This window comes from Gopherus flavomarginatus, chromosome 1, assembly GCF_025201925.1.
Source record: "Gopherus flavomarginatus isolate rGopFla2 chromosome 1, rGopFla2.mat.asm, whole genome shotgun sequence".
Taxonomy (NCBI): domain Eukaryota; kingdom Metazoa; phylum Chordata; order Testudines; family Testudinidae; genus Gopherus; species Gopherus flavomarginatus.
The window spans coordinates 33,159,586-33,182,267 of NC_066617.1; the positions used below are offsets into that span (position 1 = coordinate 33,159,586).

Sequence of the window (22,682 nt, forward strand, 5' to 3'; positions counted from 1 at the left end):
CATCGTATGTTCCAGCATTATTTCATATTGAGAGAATAAAAATGGTATATGCAGTGCATATGTAACGGTTACAAATTTCACATACAAAACATATTTCATATTAGTGAAGTGCTACTCTGTCCTGAATGGCAAATTCCAACTCAACAGCCCTACTTCTTGTATGTGTTCAAATAGCCAGATCTGCTATTTCAAAAATGAGTTTTTACTATTTTTTTCTCCTGTTTGTACTGCGGAAACAACACAACAAAGAAAATGAGCTGGATGCAATTTCTGTGCAAGATCAATGGCAGAGCCATACTCAGACATATTTATCATTGCCCTTAATTGAGTTGCACATGTGTACCTGAGGTTAGAATTTGTGCTGCAGAATCTTTACTGCTGCTGATTATGAACAAACTGGAAAGACCCAGCTTCACTTTTATATCGCAGGTTATATGCAATGCTGTAACTCTGTTAAAGCCTCACCCACCTAGTCTTGCTAATATCCCAGGTTAAGCATGAAAAGCTAGCAGGTAGAAAATGTATTTTTGCTAGCAAAAAGCAAATTTCTCTAGTGCTCATTGAGAGACAAATATGAACTGGCAGTGTCAATTTTCAGAGTCAACTGCACTTTATGTGATCTTCTGTAAGAGTATAAAATGTAGACTTTTACATATGCTAGAGGAGAAGAAGGCTGGTAAGAGAGATGGTAGGAGGGACAAAAAGGAGGAATGCACAGGACTAATAGTCAGGAAATATGGATTCTATTCCTAGCTTCATCATACATTTCCTGTATGGCCTTGGGAAAATCATTGCCTCACTCTTTCTATATGTAAGTTGGGGATAATAATACTTCCCAAGTTCATAGGAGTACTGTTTGTAAGATGGTTTAAAATCATTGGACAGGAGGTAACATAGCCTGGTGGAAGTTACTTATTTTGTGTGTGTGTGAAATATTGTGTGGTGGTCAGCAACAGAAGAACATAGCTCTACAGGGTGCTGCAATCTTATCCCAACTTGACAGGGACAAGTATGAGCTAGAAGTTTCAAAAGACACCTTTCAAAAACTAAGTTATAATACTTCTACTGCTACTCACATACTAAAAGTCTGACCCCGTGGTTTAGTTTTAGTGTTTGACATGCAAAAGAAGTGGGTTAGATTCCTAGCCTCAGTCTCTTGTTCCTTGGAGAGGTTAGGGATGAGAATACTTCTCAGCACTCCCCAACCGCTGCATTTCTAGCTATTCTAGGACTCATCTCCAGACCCTGTTCAGCAACTGCTAAAAGTTTTTATAGTTGTTTGGCTTGTAACTTGCAATTTTTAAAAATCTTACAAACTGCCAATTCAGGCATTTTAATACAAATTAAAATTGAGAAACTGGAGCTGTGGAGGGTAACACTGTACCGGGCTCACTGCAAGTTTCTGTGTGAGGAAATGTGCAAGTTAAGCACTGCCAATTCCCATGCTTTCCCTAGTCCCTAAAGAATTCCCAGAAGAGTTGTTAGTCAACCCTACTAATGCAGCGCTCACCTGGAAAAATTGCTCGAGAGAGAAAAAAAAAGAAACTAGTCAGTACAGAATTGCCTTGCCCTTTAGAAGCTACATCCTTCTGACTTCAGGCAGAGCTGGTGAAAAATCAGATTTTTCATCCAGCAGGAAATTCAGACATTTTGAAACGAGTTGTCATGCCAAACTGGGATGAAAAGTGGAAATATTTTGAGGAAGACAAAGTTCAGAAAAATTTGCTTTGGAAACACCAAACATTTCAACAATCAACATGTCTTGTTTTAACAAGTGGTCTTGACCGATTCAACTTTAATCTGTTGTGCCATGAGTTGTCACAGTGTGTCATCAGATTAGTAGTCTGAGCATCTTATGCCTCCATTCACCTCTACGGGCAGGTATCCCAGTCGGACTGCATTTCATATGATAATACACTGTGGTCATACGCTCTCATGATGCACTGTGTCAGATCAACCACAGGGTTGAACATGGTTTCCCATGGGAGATGTAGTCTAGCCAGGGAGCCTGACCCATAGGGGAAAATGGGGGTATGAGACTCCTGAACTACAACACCTATAAGCAGGGCTGGCTCCAGGCACCAACGGAGGAAGCACATGCCTTTGGGCAGCACATGCTAAGGGGCAGCATTCCGTCCATTCTTGGGGCAGCACAGTCCAGGCGGTTTTTTTTTGCTTCGGCAGTCAGAGCGGCTTTTTTTTCTTTTTTTTTGCTGCTTGAGGCAGCAAAAATGGAAGAGCTGGCCCTGCCTATAAGGCATCATGGCAGATAAGAGTGAAAAAAATCAATGCTGAACTGACTCAAAACAAAATGTTTTCATTGTGTCAATTTTCCCAATGACAAATCAAACCGTTTTGGCAAAATCAAAATTCTCATGGAAAATTTCAATTTTGTGGAAATAGCATTTTCCATTGAAAAAACATTTTAATGGAAAATTCCAGACCAGCTCTTACTTCTAGGCTCCAACCATCCACACAGAATAAGAACCCTGTTGGTACATGGAATGGAATACAGGCTGGGTCAGGGATATTTCTTTGTGAGTTTCCCTCTTCCTTTATTTGAAATTTTGCTGATAAGGTTTTCTGCCGTGTAAGATTGGATTTTCCTGCTTATTTTAACAATAATAATAATAATAATACTTAGAATTTATCTAGCACTTTATATTTTCAAAGCTCTGTACAAATATCAACTCATTACTTATCACATAACCTCTGCGAGGCAGATTGGCAAGATTATCATCTCCGTTTTGCAGTCAAAAGAAACTGACAAACAAGGTCACACTATCAGAGGGTAGCCGTGTTAGTCTGGATCTGTAAAAGCAGCAAAGAATCCTGTGGCACCTTATAGACTAACAGACGTTTTGGAGCATGAGCTTTCGTGGGTGAATACCCACTTCCTCAGATGCATGTTTGGAGCATGAGCTTTCGTGGGTGAATACCCACTTCCTCAGATGCATGTACATGCATGTACATGCATCTGAGGAAGTGGGTATTCACCCACGAAAGCTCATGCTCCAAAACGTCTGTTAGTCTACAAGGTCACACTGCAAGTCAAAATCAGGGTCAGAGTCGGGATTGGAAATCAAGAGGTTCTAGATCCCAGTCTTCTGTTCAGTCCTTTTGACCATGCTACATCACCATCGATAACTTCATCTGGGCTAATATCTTGGTTGTAGAAGTTCTCTACTGAAAATCGTGTTTTCAGAGGAATTCTAGAAATTCTAGAGCTTAACATGGGTATATTAATGTATGGTTGCATATTTATGAAAGAATATTAACTCAGTGTCACTATAATATTCTGAATATTGGAACAGTCTCAAGACCCATCAAGATGTCATGAAAATAAATATCTTCTGACTCTGGAACTGAACACTCATCATAGCTCTGTAAACCCTTAAAATGCTCATATATGTTCTGGCAATTTACAGTTTTAGAAACACATGGCTTGCGTTTTGGCTCAGGATTCCAAGTCACAGAGCAGGGATCCCTTTCTATGCCCATGTAGCATTGTCAAGCGATGAGTTAAACATGTTTGGAGAAAAACGTTGGGGGCTTTTCCCTTCAGACCCAGCATCCTGGACCTTTTCTCTTATACAGCCTTGGCACCCTTGGCTGTTCTCTGTAGAACACATTGCTGGTCCAGTGGATGAACAATACCTGATGCTCTCAAGTATCAGGAAATTTCATCTAACAGAAAATGACAGTTTCCAATAGCTACTCACTCATATTTGTGGCAATAATGACAAAAGGTTTCAGGTATGTTTTCTTCATGTTCTGGGCCACATTGTTGAAATATTCCTCATAATGTTTCAGTAGGTGGGATGTGCCACCCTCTGTTCGCTGGATCTGCTCCCAGTGCTCCTTGGTGCTGGGGTCCAGAAGAGCACTACCCACTTTAATGAGGTTCTAGGATCAAAAGTAAATATATACCTAAATGATTAGAATACCCAATACAAGGCAACTGAGAGAGTTTATCTGGGCTAGGATTCAAGTGAGGAATATTGTAAACGATTTGCATTACTGCCTCAGATGAACACACAATGAAACACTTTAAGGCATCCATTTTTATCAAATAAATGCACACCTTTTAGTTACCCTCAGGTTGTTTTACTTATAAGAAATCCTGTCAAGCTTTTCATTAGCAACCTGCGTAATGATCAGAGATTACAAGAAAGGGGTTTTTTAAAGCAGGAAACCAAACAAGACAACTCAGAAAGAATACTTAAACATACTGGCTTTGCCTCTCACAGAGAGGAGACAGGACAGGCAGAGACTGCTTGCTAACAAGGTTAGGAAACACGCCTGGGGAAGTCAGATGAATAAGACTCGTTAAAAATCTAATTTTCCAACAGGAAGACATGGTGTCCTATCTCACGGAATTTGATATTTGTTCAGAATCATCAAGGAATCTATGAATCGGTCCCTGTTTTTCATCTTGTTGGGGAACATATGTGGCAAGAACTAATCTTAGTTTGTGATTACAAACTCATAATACTGACAGAAAATTGAAATTATATGTTGGGAGTTTTTCCATTTCTATGTAGTGTTAAAATAAAAATCTGTTGAAAAAAAAGAGGCTCTGGCTCTTATTTAGGAGACTAAACAAAATATTACAACGGAAACCTGAGACACAATAGAAAAGCAGTAAACAAAATAATACTGTGTAAGACTCAATTAAACAAGAACATTGAAATTCTTACAAAAAGCTCTTGGAGCAAATGTAGAAAACACTATTGCATGGTATCAAAAAACATAACACATGAGGATAAAATTGGATACAATTATGGTAAGAATTAAATTACGCTCCACAATGGCCTAGACTAACATGCCTATAACCATTCTCCTGAAAACATTCATTTGGCTGGCAGAGGAGAAAGATGCCTCTTAAGCATTGGTTTGAGATAACAAAAAGAACTGACAACATCTTTACAAAGGACCCATGTATCACCTGGTTAGCTAAAACCACACTGTAGCAGAGTATGGAAGCAGCCTTGTCTAGCAGGGCAGTCACCCCGCTCCAGCCCTGAAAGGGTTAAACGCCAGCCCTTGGAGAGGGCTGGGGTTGAGAGCCAGTCATGAGCGGGCTGGAGGCAGCCAATCAGGTTCAGGCGGGCCAGTACAGTATAAGAAGGGCTAAGGGCTTGGCTACACTCAAAACTCCAAAGCGCTGCTGTGAGAGCGCTCCCATGGCAGCACTTTGAAGTGTGAGTGTGGTCGCAGCGCCAGCGCTGGGAGAGAGCTCTCCCAGCGCTGCAGGTACTCCACCTCCCCGTGGGGATTAGCTTGCAGCGCTAGGAGCTGTGCTCCCAGCGCTGGGGCACTGTTTACACTGGTGCTTTGCAGCACTGTAACTTGCTGCGCTCAGGGATGTGTTTTTTTCACACCCCTGAGTGAGAAAGTTGCAGTGCTGTAAAGCACCAGTGTAGCCAAGGCCTAAGGGAGGCACTGGGTCAGTCTCTCTCCAGCCTTGAAGGGAGAAGGGTCTAGCTGCCTGGGAACAGAGGGTACTTGATGCAGAGCAGTGCTGGGGAGCTCCAGCCTGGCAACTCCCCAGGCTGAGGCCTTGTTTAAGGCCTAAAGAGGTACTGGGGCTGAAGAGGTGTAGCCTGGGGATAGGCAGAGGCAGCTGGTCCTACCCTCTTGCCAGTGATGAGCGGCCATTACAGACTGCAGTCTGCAGAGAACTGGGGCTAGGTGATGACTGGCAGTAGCCACTGAGGCAAGGTGGGTATAGAGGGTCTGGGGGTTCCCCTGGGAAGGGAGACCCAGAGTGTGGGGGTACTGCTGTGGCAGAACCCTGAGGTAAAGGGCACTGGGGTCCAGGAGGGACATGGGGGTCTGAGGCAAGAGCGATACCGGCCAGCAGGAGGTGCTCTGAGGGCTAGAAAAGAGCTAATTCCCGGACGACCAGCAGGAGGCGCCACACTTGTGAGTGTCAACTTGCTACATCTTGTAATAGAACTCACCAATTTTCATGACTGCTATTTGCATTACCTACTCTGCTGCGTTTTACAGTCTTCACTCAACAATGACCAGCAAACTTCTTCTGCCTTTCCTTACCATCTCTCAGCCTAAACCATATCATCTTCTCCATATGGGTTCTCCTCGTTAAAGACGCATTAGATCTCCAAAACATACTTATTTTAATTCTTGATCTCCCCTAAAAATACATAGGCAGCTACTGAATATTATGGTGGGTATTTTAGTGCTATGTACATGAAAATATTTTAAATAAATGGAAGTCAAAACTTCAAACGTAGATTATTTGTCTTCCTTTTTGTTCACACTTTTATTTAACAAAACCCACTAAGTTCTTATGTATTTCCATCTCAAGGCTTGGGTGTGTAAATTCACCCAAATCCAGTGCCTGAAGCTACAAGTTTGTTGGCAAAGTGTGTGCTCTAAGGAAGAAAAAAATAATCTCTTAAAACCTGGGGAATTTAAAAAGTCAACTGTTTCAAAAATCTTTTTTATTATTTGTAAACTGAATAAATAACCTAAGATACTGAGAAATTTTCTACATCAGCGAGGAAACCACTTTGTTCCTAAGCTGCAATGAACCCTCTATTTTTATATGATTTTTTTAGACCTTAATACACCATCATCAGATATTGGTCTGCAAAATTAACACTAGCACAAACAGCTTACCAGCGCTCTTCTGTGGATAGAAAACCAGGAAAAGGAGTAATACTACAGAACACAAAATTGTCAGAAAAGTTTTTAAAGAATTCTTCAGGGGAGCTTTGGTCAAAATGCTACTTCAGTTCTAATGAAAACAAAATATAAAACTCCAGAGCCAATAGCCGGCCAGTTATAATTTTGTTTGTAATAGAAATGCATAAATAAAGGTTTCTGATTGCGTATGCCTTTCCTGTAAGGGAATACCTACACTGGAAATTATAGGCAAGGTATGATATAGATGTATATTTATTCATTTTTCACACTCCTCTAAAAGGATTTTTAAATTCAATGTGAGGACAACAGGGTAATCGATCTTCAGAATTAATTCACCATTGTGCATTTTATGTACTATATTGAAATGAAAGTTTGGTAATATCTGGCTGTTTTTCCATTGAACAGCAGAATGTGATAAACAAAGCTATTTTACTCAATATTAGCACTTTCCCTCAATTACTTTCTAGTTTTGAGAATTCTGCTTTTTAGATGGTACTATCATGAACTTTACCTACAGTTTCACTCAGTACATAGTCAAATTTCATTTCAAACTATTCAGAAGACAGATTAAACAACTCACTGGCACATTCACTCCATCTGGGTCTGAGGTGAACTCATGAATTTCTAAATGAACATATCAATGAGAACCTGTGAGCACATAATCTCTCTCTTACTTCATTGAATTCTGAATCTCTTGTTGCAGCTAGGTCAAACCCTTGCTGCTGGCTCTCATACTGCAGTATCCTGATCATAAGCAGGTACGCTGTCCTCACATCATTCCCATACAAGGAGTTGGTGTACTTGGTGGCATTCTGCAGCACTTTAGCAATCTGTATGGACTTGTCTCCATCCAGTTTGGTCTCATTGAGATGTAGTCTTTCATTCTGAAGTGGAAAGGAGAAAAAATAAGGGAAAACAATTTAGCAACAGTCTTAGTTCAGTCATTCCAGTAACAAAGACACTGTTGCTTTCCATCATCTAGAGATTTATGGGACAGCAGAATCATCTGATCCAAACAGTGATACTACTGGGAAAGAAGGGGAGAGGACATTGCATGACAGTCAGAGAAGGGCAAACTTTCTAAAGGGAAATGAAGGATCTGAAAGTTCACCCAGCTGGCAGATGGAGCCTGGTGGTGTCAAGTTGGAGACTGGGAATGTCTGAGATGATGAGCATTAGAAGCAGGAACTAGAGAAGATAACAGGGGTTGGGGATTTTATTTAGTATGTACATAACATCATGTGGGTTTCCCAGTATGCAAGACAAAATTTGCCAAAGATGAGCATTTAAAAACAGGATGACACATCTCCAAGGGCCTTTACCAACAAACAATTATTAAAACTCATGGAAATTCTAATAAATCCCCAGGAAAATGTTGGGCCAGATAGTCAGTTGTTGTAAATCAGTGTTATTCCACTGAAGTCGATGTATTAATGAAGTGTGACTGGGGGCCACAATAAATGTCTCAGTATTTGGACACTGATGTAAGCAAATATGAATACAGTCCTAGTAGCCATCACCACTTTTGGGAAGCTATATGTCTATTCATTTCTTCATGTTCAAAGTATGTTCATTATGTTTAGACACTACTGTGTATTGGATAGGTTGATAAGACTCTGGGCTGCTAAGAATAAGGAAGATTTCCTACCATGATTTTAAGATCCACAAAGCTAACGGTGGTACAGTTAAAAAGCTCAGGAGGGAGCCAGCCTTTCTCACTATTACAGTGCCGAACTGCATTCCCTGAAGAAAACAAAACAAAGGATTAACAAGGCCTATAATAGTTCTGCACAAATCAATATAGAATTTGTTAGAAAATTAGCTTTTTACTTTCAAATCTCTTAAAGAAAAGCACATATTTCACCTTGCAAACTAGTATTCCTCAGCCTCAGGAAAGTTACACAGTTTGTTGTTGTTCATTAATAGATTTCCCCAGCAATAGTCTATCTTAGCCTCTAGATATCTGTCTAAACCTGTCTCTGCTAGTTGCCAAAGCATTCACTGATGAATTAAGCAACTGTGAATCTAGGAAAGACTGTGCAATTCCTAAACACCAAAGATGAGAGAAACATCTATCCTACACAGGTGAGAGTTCATTCAAGTGGGTCTCTTGGATAAATGCTAGCTGTGCTTCACAACATGTGAGCACTGTAAATGTTACATTTTCATAGTGAACACATTTTCATAGTGAACACTTTAAGCAACAAGTGTAAATGTTTTTTCATTTGGACTTGTTTGCAAGCAGCTTTCTACTTTATCTATTTATTCATTATTTGAAATTATTTGCCAACTAATTTCTACAGATGCTTCTTGGTTTGTAGATTCCTTGTGAACAGCTGATTATGGGTATTGTTTTTCAAAATTTTAGCTATGCTTGTTATCTCTGATTGGATACAAAATTTCATGATATTGTTTCTGTTCCCTGGTTAGCTGTGATCTAGGCTCAGGTTTCCAGTTCAAATATCCACATTTGCAAGTACAAAATTTGCTTTCTGCCGACGTTCTGGAATGTTCACCTAAAATTTGCTATTTCCACAGACATCTTTGCCTGTTCTCTCATTTCCTAGAATACACACACAAACAATCACAAAAGGAGTGCAAATATCATTGATAAAAATGTATTTTATGCAAAACATTTATATTAGTTGAAATTTTAAATAAAGTTAGTTAAAAAAATAAATTTTCCCCTCTACCCTTGGGGAAGTTCTCAGAACTGGAGACTCAAGGACAACCAATATTCCTCAAACATACGGAGTCAACGCTGATATTCCATGGTGCTACTTTTAAAAGTTACATAATCATTTACAGTTCATTCCACTTAGATAATGATAACAACAGATAAGAGTTGGCAAGTGTAGAAATGAGATTAGTAGCTATAGAGATTTCATTTCCCACAAAAAAAATTCTCCACAAGCTATGTGAAAATCTTATTTTAGTCCATTGTTGTAGTCTAGTAGACAAACATGTTCAGTGAAACAAACATGCTAACAGCTGCTAGTGTTTGCTGTCCAAGATCCTTTCTTTTTCCCTATTCTCTTCATCAATAATATTATTTAAGAAAAAAGCTCATTCTCCAAATATACAATGAATTTTAATAACAAACTTGCTTGGAAAGGGATGCTAGAATATTGTCTAATTTTTGTATTAGATTGTCATTCACTTGTCTCCTTCATCCCACACACATACACTTTTGTCACACGTGATCCATCCCATTAGCTATAAAGGATAATAGACATAACAAAATGGCAGAAGCACAGATGTGTCCATTATAATCAATGTTTTATTTAGAAACACTAATGCAGCCCAAACCTGCAGCTGCTGCTACTCATACAGAGGGAGAAGTCATGCTTACATTCTTGATAAAATGCAAGCATCAGGAATCTAAAATGCTGCATAAAAGTAAAGTGCTTGATGGAAAATTTTGGCTACACTGTACCTCTGAAGTTATATTAGCAGAAATATAGTAAAGCAAATACCACATAAATAATACACCACATTTTATCCCTGTCTACATGAGTTATACCACTAAAGGTCATGTGTAATCCATTATGCGCTGAAAACAAAACATAGTAACTACTTTATAGAGTGCAAGGAAAGTGAAACATTTGACTGTGCTCATTTACAGATATAATTTTAGATTCTTTTCCATATTACGTTCACTTGTTTATTTATCTACTGCATTTTTAATGTTCTGCCTTTCATTTGTTAACCTGAATGTGCTTTAATTAATTCTTGATATGGAAGTTATACCCAATAAATCCTTCAGCTTGTGACAACCACAAGCTACACTGTAATCTCTAGACTTTTTAAATAAATTCTTCTCTATGTATACAGGCAAGTCTTATCTTAGGCGGGGGTTCAGTTCCGCGGTTATTGTGTAAAGCGAAAACCGCGTATAGTCAAAATTATATCCCCAAGCCCTTTAAACCCCGCCTGCAGCTCCAGCGGCCGGGCTGGGGAGGGGGGCATTTAAAGGGCTCCACTGGGCTTCCTGCTGCATTTAAAGGGCCCAGAGCTCCACGGTGGCTGGAGCCTCGGGCCCTTTAGTTCGCCATAGGTGCTACCAGCCACCTCTGCAGCTGGGAGTCCCCTGGGTGATTTAAAGGCCCTCAGACTCCCAGCCACAGCTGGTGCCCCAGGACCTTTAAATCTTGAGGCCACGCCCCCCCAAAGCCGGCAGTACGTGTAAAGTTGAAATCGCACATGTTAAATACACATAAGTTGCAACAGACCCGTAAACGTTTTTTCACTCTCATTTTTTCCCACACCAGAGCTTCAGATAAAAATGTTAATGTTCTACCTAGTCAACTTACCCACTGATCCCTTGGGACATGGCACAGCAGCTGGCTGTCCAAACTTGGTCTGTGGCCACCAAATGCCAGCTTCAAATGCTTTGGGACACCCATTGTAAATCACTGTGACAAGAAAAAGAAATAATGCAATTTTTCTAGCAATGTAAAGTTAGAGAACTAATAGTAAGAAAGGCTTTCCCTGCACTTAGAACCTTACTGGAATCTCCAACAGCTTCCATAGGGAACCATTTACATCTCTACCCCGATATAACGCTGTCCTCGGGAGCCAAAAAAATCTTACTGCGTTATAGGTGAAACCATGTTATAACGAACTTGCTTTGATTCACCAGAGCGTGCAGCTCTTCCCACCCCCCCCCCGGAGTGCTGCTTTACCGCGTTATATCCGAATTCATATTTTATCGGGTGCTGTTATATCGGGGAAGAGGTGTATATTTGTTCTCTTTTCAAAACCAGTGTTCTCCAACCTTTAACCTGAGTGCTATGCAATTGTGCAATCAAAGACATATATACCAAGGAAAGGTCATTATTAATTTGGGACTCTGGATGTCACACCATACACACTCTATCTTTAGCCACTTTTTTGGGCATGAATTTCCTCTTCACTTTACCCTGACACAGTTGTGAGACCAAGAACCAACCGCCTGAGTGGGAAGGTAAAATATATATTTGAAACCATTGTCAATATGGCTTCATGAGTAGGCCAGCAGAGGGCACCCTAAAGGTGGGGCAATCTTCTCCTACACAGACTCCTTCATGTAACTGATTTTAACAGGCATAGGAAGCAGGAGGTGTTAGGGACTTCTTGCACAGCATCACAATTTGAGGTTATTACGATGCTGTCAGACTGATTCATGTATCTATGTCTCAGAAATAACAGGACAAGAAGGTTTTGCTTTTTTCTTAACTAGCACTTTCCTCATTTGGAATAAATTAGATAAAATAGTAGTCTCAATTAATTCTCTTCTATTTCTTTAAGTAATAACACTTAATAACATTTAAACTAATAACATTTTCAAAATGTTATAAGCACTTGATGGCTGAAATATATGGTACCTTCACAGCCCTGAATGGTAACCTCAGCAAAAGGGTTGTCGCAACGGTTACACTGTCGCCCAATCACCCCAGGTTTACAAGGACACTGCCCTGTCTCCACGTCACAGGAGCGAGTATGAGAACCAGAAGGGAAGCAGTCACATGGATAACAGGTGTCACTGGTTTGTGGCCTGTAGTAGTTTGTCTGGAAAAATAAAGAGATAGACACACAGTATTTTAATTCTGCCATATTTCTTATAACCCTTTATTAATTATATTTTTAAGATCTTCCTGGATGGCTTGTGAGTCTGAAAAGAAGAATTAATGAGTGCCCAGACACTATGATATTGAGGGCTTTAAAAGTGCACAGATGAAGAGGTTACTTATTTACACAGTAACTTGAGTTCTTTGAGATGTTTTTCCCCTATGAGTGCTCCACTATAGGATGTTCATGTATCTGTGCACCCTAAGCCAGAGACTGTAAAGCAGCGTCTGTGGGCCTGCACCTATACAGAGCAGTTCCTCATGCTCCCACAGGAGGGCATAGGATGGAGTCGCAGACCTGCCATCACTCAGTTCCTTCTCAACTGATACTCTGCAGCAGAGGGGAAGGAGGGCGGGAGGTGGAACACCTAAAAGGGACAAAACATCTCAAAAAGCTCAAGTTACTGTACAAGTATCCGCTCCTTCTTCTTCGAGTATATGGCCCTGTGAGTGCCCCAGCATGGGAGGCTCCCAACCAGTAAATCAACATATAGGTGGGTGCTGATGTGGCAAATCCAAGACAGTTTGAAACACCGCATCACCAAAGGTAGCATTAGCCCTGAGAGAAGATAAAATGGCATACTGCTTTGCAAACATGAGAGCAGATCTGCTGATTTCTGCTATGCAACATCTTTCAGGAGGGCTATAGGTAAGGACTGAGCCCTAGTGGAATGTGCTGTCACTCTGTGAGGAGATTGTATTCCAGCAGTCTCCTAGCACGTTAAGATGCAATCGAGAGCCACTTCGACAGTTTGTGGGTAAATGCCTGTCCCATTACTCTTTCAGCAAAGGATACAAAGAGTCTGGGAGAGATCCTAAAGGTCTTCGTCCTGGTCTAAGTAGAAGTCTGATAGCTAGCGTGTGTAGGCTAGATTCCTCTCTGGAAGCAGGAGGCTTTGGATAGAACACTGGTAGATGGACTTCCTGATTAACAAGATATTCCAAAGAGACCATAGGGAGGAAGCGAGGCTGAGGAATTAGTGTGACCATGTTTCTGTCGGAGGTAGTGAATGGTGGGTCTGCCATGGGCACACTAAGTTCTCTCATTCATCTAGCTGAACCAATGGCTATAAGGAATGAGGGCTTGAGGGAGAGGTGGAGGAGAGAACAGGTAGCCACTGGTTCAAAGGGGGGGTGGCATTCCTTAAGGTACAGAGAACAAAATTAAGGTCCCATAGAGGAGCAGGGTTTTGTACAGAGGGAAACAAGTTGTGTGTCATCCGTTAAGAAATCTGGTTTTAATAGAATGGGAAAAAACTGAGAAGCCCCCAATGGGTGACTGAAAGGTTGGGACAGCTGCCAGGTGTATTCTGACTGAGCTCACTGACAGACCCTGAGTCTTTAAGTCCAATAGGCAGTCTAGAATCTCGCAGAATGGAATTTCTGATGCTTGAGATGAGTGAAGAGAACACCTAGAATAGAAACATTTCCACTTCTGGAGGTAAGTTTTGTGAGTAGTAGGTTTCCTGCTAGACAGGCGTACTGACTGGACATGATCTGAACAGGTAAGCTCGATGCTAGAGAACAATCTAGGAGCAATGCCTTCAGATTCAAAAATGAGAGGTTAGGATGGTTCAAGGTGCCCAACTTCTGTGACAAGAGATCCTCCTGGAGAGGAAGGCGGAGAGGCATTGCCATTGTGAGGTGATGGAGATTCGAGAACTGTGCTTGTCTCAGCCATGACAGTGCTACGAGGGTAATGTTGGCTTTTTTCCTGTCTCAGTTTGAGCAAGGTCTTGAGAATTAGAAGTAGAGGTGGGAAAGCGTATCGCAGGGTGCAGGGCCACAGTGTTATTAGACCATCTCCCAATGATTTGTGGCCACATCCTTCCTTGGTGCAGAAAGGGCACCAATTCCTACTGGTTTGGCAGATGCTGTGGAAGACAGAACCATTGAGCTCCCATTCATGGTCCTGATGGAAGTTCTTGCTTATGGATTCTGAAGTTGTATTCTGGAGACCTGGTAGATAAATTGCCAAGATTTCTATCTGATGTGAAATGTACCAGTTCCTCAGTTTTAGCAATTCTATGCATAAGGACTGGGATCGTGCGCCACCTTGTTGGCTTATAATACATTGCTGCCGTTATCCAGCATTATCTTGATGGAGTGGCCCTGTACGTTGTGAAGGAAGGGCTGATACACCCAGTGGACTGCTCTCAGTTCTAGAAAGTTGATATAAAGTGTTATCTCTTGTGTGGACCACTTGCCCTGAGCTGTGGCCCCCTGGAGGTGGGTGCTCCAGGTGTCCATTGTGAGGGTTTTTGAGGATGGAGGGTGTGAGAACAGGATTGCCCTACAGACTTTCAGTGGGTCCTTCTGCCACGGGAAAGAGTCCAGAACTTTCAGAGGTGCTATTAGGTGTTTGGAGATACTGTGCCTGAAAGCACCTGAGGTGTGACAACCGAGAAGTCATGTGGCCCAAGAGTTTTAAGCAAGTCCTTGCAGTTATTTGTGGGCTATATTGTATTGCTGCGATCAGATTGGACATAGTCCAGCCTCTCCTTGGGCAGGTAGGCTCTGACACTTAGGGAATCCAGAGAAGCTTCAGTGAAATCTTTCCTCTGGACTGGAGTCAGTGTAGACCTCTTCCAATTGATACAGAAACCTAGGAACTGGTATAGGGCTAGTGCCTTGAGGGTTGCCGGCTGAGCCTCTAGAGCTGACTGACCCTTGAGGAGCCAATCGTCCACATATGGAAATACTGCAATGCCCACGGACATAAGGAGTCCACTACTGCTGAGAGGATCTTGGTAAAGAACCTTGGGGCTGTGGAGAACCTGAAGGGGAGAACTCAGCATTGGCAATTATCTGAGCCTATTATGAAATGTAGGAAACGCGTTTACCACCAGAGAATTAGGGTCAGGATGGGAGAAGTATTCTCTATGGACTGGAATATATTTATTATCTGCCTACCTACAGATGAGAGGAATAGTGGCAGGTGTCTGCCATAAAGAATGAACCGGCCTCTTCTAGTGGGATCCGAAGGGATTACACCACACATTTCACTAGACCTTGGAAAGCCGTAAAGTCATTAGTATACAAGGGTAGTGGCGGCACTATAACCTCATCCCAGGAGGAGGAGGAGGACTTGGCTGATGAAGATGAGCTTCTCTCAATATGTAGTTTTTGCTCCTCTTGTGCCTCTCCCAGTACCTAAGGGGCATATGGTGCCTATGAGTGATGCAGTTCTGGTAGATCTTGGGGTTTCTTTCTAACTGGTATCCTGTAAAACTATTCACCCGAGTGTCTCCAGGGGGTCCAGTAAAATGACTGAGGAGAAGGGGGATAGAGGAAATGCCCCCAAGGGTATTCATATCCCCAAGGTCCAGGGCACCTGCCATGTTCCAGAAGGTCTTTTTCAGCAAAGGAACTCAGAGGAATGTGATAGTACAGTACTGAGATAGGGCCTTTACCAAGATCTCAGAGACTGAAGTCTCCGACCCTGGGCTAAGGCGTGGGGCTCAGGCAATAGTGCCAGTAGCCATGGTTGGAAGTCTGACCAAGATACATATTACAGCTGATGGAGCGGTACTGGGGAGGGGGCTATAGTAGAGATCCTTAATAGGGAAGACTCTGGTTTGTCTGAAACCAGAAAGTCGTCCAGGGAAAAGAATCTGGAAGGTGGTGAAGGGCTGTGATAGCTTATAGTCAGAGTCTGAGTTCCATGCTGGAGCCAGAAAGCTGGGTCGGTGCCAAGGAGGAGTTGGTGCATGTGGTACTGGAAAGAACAACAGAGAAGCTTCTCTGACCTTGGAGCTGTAGCAAGATGATGGTACCAGAGCGTGGGGAGAAACCCCTGTGTATATCATGTGCCAAAAGGTGTCAGATGGTAGCGAGGGAGGAGCCCTCTGTACGCGGAAAACTTCTCCATGTGACTTCTTATGTGCTACTGATGCCCCTATACCAATTTCAGTTGGAGCCTCGGTGGTATCCCTTAAGGGATGCAAGGTCTCCGAGAAGTGAGATTTATGGGTGACCTACCTCTCTTTATCTCCCTGGCAAGGGGAAGAGGCTTCTTTTTCTCAGAAGTCTTAGTCTCTGGAACTGCTGCTGAGGTTCCAGCAGTCAAGTGTCCTGAGATGCTGAGGCTGATGTACAGAGAACGTGTAGCCTCTCTGCCTCCTCTAGACCTGCCTTCAAACCCCAAGCAAACCTTGTAATTTGATGGGATGTGGGTGTCTCTGGGAGTGCCCTTTGCTACAAGGAAAACACCTACGGTAGGTCTGTCAGGGCTTAAACCTCAGGGTCTTCAGCATAACCTGATGTGACAAAGCACTAAATCAAAAGCCCCCTAACCTGAAGCAAATACTCACCAGCAAACACACACCACAAACAAAAACACTAACCCCAGGAACCTATCCTTGCAACAAAGCCTGATGCCAACTCTGTCCACATATCTATTCAAGTGACACCATCACTGGAGCTAATCACATCAGCCACGCCATCAGGGGCTTGTTCCCCTGCACATCTACTAATGTGATATGTGCCAGCAATGCCTCTCTGCCATGTAGATTGGCCAAACCGGACAGTCTCTAAGCAAAAGAATAAATGAACACAAATCTGACATCAGGAATCATAACACTCAAAAACCAGTAGGAGAACACTTCAGCCTCTCTGGCCTGAATAACTCAATAACAGACCTGAAGGTGGCAATTTTGCAACAGAAAGATTTAAAAAACAGACTCCAACGAGAAACTGCTGAGCTTGAATTGATTTTCAAATTAGATACTATTAACTACGGCTTGAATAGAGCCTAGAAATGGCTGAGTCATTACACTACTTGAATATATTTCCTTATGATAACTATCCTCACACCTCGTCAACTGTCTGGAACTGACCATTTTGATTATCACTACAAAAGTTTTTTTTCCTGTTGATAACAGGTCATCTTAAAGCTGGTATGACATCTTCTCTCTGTGTGTGTGTGTGTGTGTGTGTGTGTTTGTGTGTGTATATATGTATATACACTCTTCTTATATGTTCCATTCTGTGCATCCGATGAAGCACGCTGTAGCCCATGAAAGCTTATGCTCAAATAAATGTGTTAGTCTCTAAGGTGCCACATGTATTCCTGTTCTGTTTACGGATACAGACTAACACGGCTGCTACATTGAAAAAAATTATATTGGCCATCAACCTCTTAAAGAAGCAGGAATACTAATAATTTACAAGGTACAACTAACTGCGTAAATAGTAGGTCACTGCATGGCAAAACACCACAGGATCCTGAACATGAAAGCTCTATATGGGGAGAGCTCCCAGTGAAATCCATGGGAGGTCTGCATACAGAGTACTTGCAGCATCTGGCCACGGTTTGCAAAAATGAGTGTAACTTACATACCAAAAGATGATCCTGCTTCATCTTACGTAAGTCTGTTAGTTTTATCTTCAGCTCCACCCTCCTTCTGCCACCCTCCTTCTGCCTTATGGTATGAAAGTTACTCTCATTCGCATATCCACAGAATATCCAGCAGGCCCAAATACACTCCTTCACTTTTACACTCACATACTGGTGACCCAAAGCCTGGTCAATTTACATCATTACTGTTAATGTTGAATTTTCTATCACGTAATCATGTAGGGCCTGATCCCCAGCTCTGCTGAGTTTACGTTTAGCACAGAAGGGTAGAGTGGAGGATAGAGTGTCTGTCTCCTGATCTCAAGGTCAAACTTTGCTCTTACATATTCATGATTTCGGTAAGGCTTTTGATGCAGTTAAATGTGACATTCTCACAAGCAAACTTGGGAAATATGACCTGGATGAAATTACAACAAAGTGGGTGTGTCATAAACAGATAAGTAAGAGTTAATAGAACAGAAGTACTTCATATCTCTTTTGCCTGTAAAGGGTTAACAAGATCAGCGAGCCTGGCTGTCACCTGACCAGAGGACCAATCGGGGGACAGGATACTTTCAAATCTTGAGGGAGGGAAGTTTTTGTGTGTGCTGTTAAAATTTGGTGGTTGTTCTCTCTGGGTTCTGAGAGTGACCAGACGTGCAACCAGGTTTCTTTCCAATCTCTTTGATATAGTCTCTTATATGTCCAGAATAGTGAGTACTAGGTAGATAAGGCGAGTTAGGCTTATGTTTGTTTTCTTTATTTGCAAATGTGTATTTGGCTGGAAGGAGTTTAAATATTTATTTGGCTGGAAGGAGTTCAAATTTGTATTTTGCTGAAAGGATTTTAATTTGTACTTGTATTCTTAGACTGGGAGGGTATTCCCAGTGTCTATAGCTGAAAGACCCTGTAACATATTCCATCTTAAATTTACAAAGATAATTTTTACTGTTTTTCTTTCTTTAATTAAAAGCTTTTCTTGTTTAAGAACTTGATTTTTTTTTTTTATTCTGGTGTGAGATCCTAGGGGACGGGGTCTGGATTCACCAGGGAATTGGTGGGGAGAAAGGAGGGAAGGGGGAGAGAAATGTTAATTTTCTCTCTGTGTTAGAATTACTTTCTCTCTCAGGGACAGTCTGGGAGGGGGAGAGAGTAGGAGGGGGGAAGGTGGATTTTCCTCTCTGTTTTGAGATTCAAGGAGTCTGAATCACAGTAATCTTCCAGGGTAACCCAGGGAGGGGAAGCCTGGGAGAGGCAACGGTGAAGGAAAGGGTTTACTTTCCTGGTGTTAAGATCCAGAGGGACTGGGTCTTGGGGGTCCCTGGGCAAGGTTTTGGGGGGACCAGAGTGTACCAGGCACTGGAATTCCTGGTTGGTGGCAGCGCTACAAGTACTAAGCTGGTACTTAAGCTTAGAAGAATTCATGCTGGTACTCCATCTTTTGGACGCTAAGGTTCAGAGTGGGGAATTATACCATGACAGGGTGCATAACTGGATGAAAAACCAAAAACAGAAAGAAAAGCTTTCAAGTTTACACAGAGCTCTTCTTCAGGTCTAGGCCAGACCAGACCAGACCCAAAGAATAGCACTGTGTAAGCTTGAAAGCTTGTCTCTTTCACCAAAGAAGTTGGTCCAATAAAATATATTACCTCACCCAACCTGTCTCTTTGAGAGTGAGGTCATATTCTGATCTTATCCAGACCAATACAAAACAGAGGATCAGAATCTGGCTCCTTATTCTCTCCTTTGCTTGCAATAATATAGTTAGTAATGAAAATAAGGAAAGAAGAGATGCATTATATGGCTAAAATGAAGGACTAATATCAGAAAAATATATGTTTCCCTATGCAAAATAATTACGTTCTGTATGATACAAAGCACAATTGTATAGGAATGTATATTTTACATTGCAGTTATCCAACTAATTATGTTTAAACTTGAATATTTCCACTAAAGAGAAATTCTTTTGCTTACCTTACACTGACACTCTCCATTAGTCTTATTGCAGTCAGGATCAAATCCTTTACTGATCTCACAATTACATGGACCACAAATGGGATTTCCCCACCAGCCTCTGGGACAAGGCAAGTCAATTCTACAGAATAAAACAAAATAGAAAGGAGGTTCTTTTAAGTTCACTTCTGAGAGGGAAAAAAGGCATTGGGCCAAAATTTGCTCATAGTTACATTACTGAGAGTATAATTTGCCCCAGTGCCGTTGACACAATTCAGCACATACAATAAAAAACAGAAAAAGTTTTTGTTCTGCAGGATCATTTCTCAAACTGGCGTTGATTCCAGCTCCTCTCTTTTCAGTCTCTGATAGACAACACTCCTGATTCTGTGCATCCTAATAATCTTCTCCCTGCTGCTTATTTATGGCAAGACAGGCTACTTCCAGTGCATTTCAGAGAGCAGGTTGAATTCTGTTATTCCCTGCAATTGCAGGGCTAGTATTCTTATGTATTTTTATGAGTAAAATGTAAATGATGAGTGCTAAAGGATTATTACAGGAGTCTGTGTAAGTGATGCCAATTGGAATATCTGCCTTTCTGCTCCAGACAATGCGGATGGATTTGGAAACACTGCAACCAATATGTGTAGCTGTACAATGCAACAACAGAAAGGGTCCGGGTTGCAGTTTCCAAGAGGACTGATGCAGCAGATGAAAACACTCCTAAGTGACACACAAAAGGGGAGAAACACAGTACATCACATGAGACTTTCCATTTTCCACGGACTTATGAATTACACATATTGCACTCAAATGGGACAATAGATGAGAAAGTGCTAGGTTGCTGTTTGCCTCTCCATGGCCAGCTGGCTCCTTACCAGGGGAAACGGGTAGGATACCAAGGAGCCCCTGTTTTGTAGAACTCTTAAATTCTACAGGAACAGAGCTGAACTCTTGCTGTGCTTAGGAGCTCTGCAGCACAAGGGATCTGCCAACCTCTATTGTTATCCGCTCTCAAATGACAAGGGGAATTTTTGTTGAAACATTGCCTTATACTCACGGAAGGAATAGGGGAACTCGGAAAGATCAAGACATTGAACAGTAAAAATAATTCTCTTACTTGCTCTCACAGTATTGCCCATAGTAGCTTTGTCCACATTCACAGGTGTACCCATGGGATGAGCTAGGTTTATGGACACAGGTGGAGACATGCTCACATGGGTTCAGGTTACACACATCAACACAGTCTTTTCCAAAGTACCCTGGGGAGACAAGGTTATAAGATTACAGCATCCACTGTAATTTACGATTTGCATGCCTTAGAAAGACCATCTATTTTAAGCTTATACACTAATAATATATCAAGGATAATCAGTAGATTTCCCCAGAGATACTGTCGAGAAAGATACCTTTTTTCCCTGGCAGTAAAAAGCTAACAAGCTATACTTTACAACAGTTTGCAAAAACACCTTGGGTGCCCTTGGATCAATAGCTTCTGATTGTTTGCTCAGGTCATGCATTACAAATAGCTCTATATTCTTTTTCTGCAAGTTCAGGAGGTGACTGAACTTATGCAGGCACACACCTCAAAATGAAGATTGACAAGAGAAAAGTTTCAAGATGTCCCTTAGGGGCATTGGGGTGTAAAACAGAAATCTAACACTAGAAAAGATTGTGTGTGAGATAAGAGAACACTGAGAAAATTAACTTAAAAAATCCCAAAGAATATCAAAGCTCTTTGCAACATAACTAAAACCAGATACAATTCCAATGCTCGAATTATTATGCCCAATTTTCATGCAAACTCCTTTACCTGGGTCACACACACAGGAGTAGCTGTCCCAGTCATCAATGCAGTAGCTGTGTTGGGGACATGGACTGGAATCACAAGGGTTGTCTACTTCACAGCCTTCCTTTACATTGATCTTCGTTGCCTGTTTCATGTTCAACGTAGCTACATTTGTAGAAGTCTCCCCCATTCTTACTCCCTGAGCACAGAAAAACAGTAACTTCAACTAAAGAGATTCTTCCTTTAGGATACAGTAGTACATACAAGGAACAATGCATCTCACTAACTTCTTTAATTTTTCAGTTTTCTATATACATGTGATCTGCTTAGTTAGGTGCCAGCTTTTTTTTTTTTTTTTTTTTTTTTTGGTTAAGTGTTGGACTTTGATTTAAACCAAGAAGGGAAAGAAGAAATTTATTGAGGTCAAAAGAAACTGGATTCCTACATGAAGAAAAGGCAATGTTCAATATTTTGGTGCTTGGATATGTTATAAGGATTTAAAAGTTATGCAGAAAACAAAACTCAGGAGGAAAAAGATAATAAATTATTTCTTTCGGGCATCTTCTCATAAATGCAAGCTACTACATATTTTATTCTTACCTGCATACAGCCATAAAAACCCTGCTGCACTGAGACTTGATCTCCAGAGATACCTCCCACAATGATGCTTTTCATTTTTAGTCCAGGAAGTTGATTTCCAATCTGCACAGTGCTCTGTTAAAGAAAGAAAAGGACAGTGGATAAGGGGGTCACCGCACTATTATACTTTCCAACAGAGAGCACTGCTTTCCTTACAGATGCACTGATTTGACAGCAATTGACAGTAGGCTAAAATAGAAAAAATTACTAATGAAATGAAGAGCTATTTATCTGACCTTGATTTTACAAGCATGGTCGAAAGATAAAACTCCACTGATTTCAATGGGTTTACACTAAGTGTAAGTCACTGAAGAATCTGGACCATATACTGCTTGCAGTAGGAGCAGTATATGGTATTTGTTTACCATCCCTTCCCCTTCCTTTCTTTTTAAAGGCCTTCTGTGATGACGAAAGAAAGGCCAAGTTATGATGCATCTCACCTGATACATCCCATAGTCCAAGGACATAACAGCCAGGTACTTGATGTCTTTGCCATCTTTAGCACTCTTTAATTCTATTAACAAATGATGCCATTCACCATCACTGACTCGTGACTGGGTCATCTTCAAACTAGCAACCTGGTTCAGGCCGTTGTAAACTTCAAATTGCACATAGTTGTTCAAGATCTGCAGGAAACAAATATCATCTCTATTCCTTGCTGAAATACTGAATTATTCTT

General features: G+C 41.5%; 1 protein-coding gene across 3 annotated transcripts in view; it reads right to left on the minus strand.

Annotated features, from left to right (window-relative positions):
- Positions 1–22,682, minus strand: part of CELSR1 (cadherin EGF LAG seven-pass G-type receptor 1) — a 288,234-nt gene that overhangs the window by 39,831 nt on the left and 225,721 nt on the right. For all 3 annotated transcript variants that reach the window (XM_050935974.1, XM_050935973.1, XM_050935972.1), the window contains exons 10-19: positions 22,444–22,629; positions 21,965–22,078; positions 21,389–21,563; positions 20,696–20,837; positions 19,597–19,717; positions 12,042–12,225; positions 10,989–11,090; positions 8,324–8,418; positions 7,350–7,559; positions 3,723–3,906 (exon numbers count right to left, since the gene is read on the minus strand). In XM_050935974.1, coding sequence (XP_050791931.1) covers positions 3,723–3,906; positions 7,350–7,559; positions 8,324–8,418; positions 10,989–11,090; positions 12,042–12,225; positions 19,597–19,717; positions 20,696–20,837; positions 21,389–21,563; positions 21,965–22,078; positions 22,444–22,629 — 1,513 coding nt within the window. The remainder of the gene's footprint in view (positions 1–3,722; positions 3,907–7,349; positions 7,560–8,323; positions 8,419–10,988; positions 11,091–12,041; positions 12,226–19,596; positions 19,718–20,695; positions 20,838–21,388; positions 21,564–21,964; positions 22,079–22,443; positions 22,630–22,682) is intronic.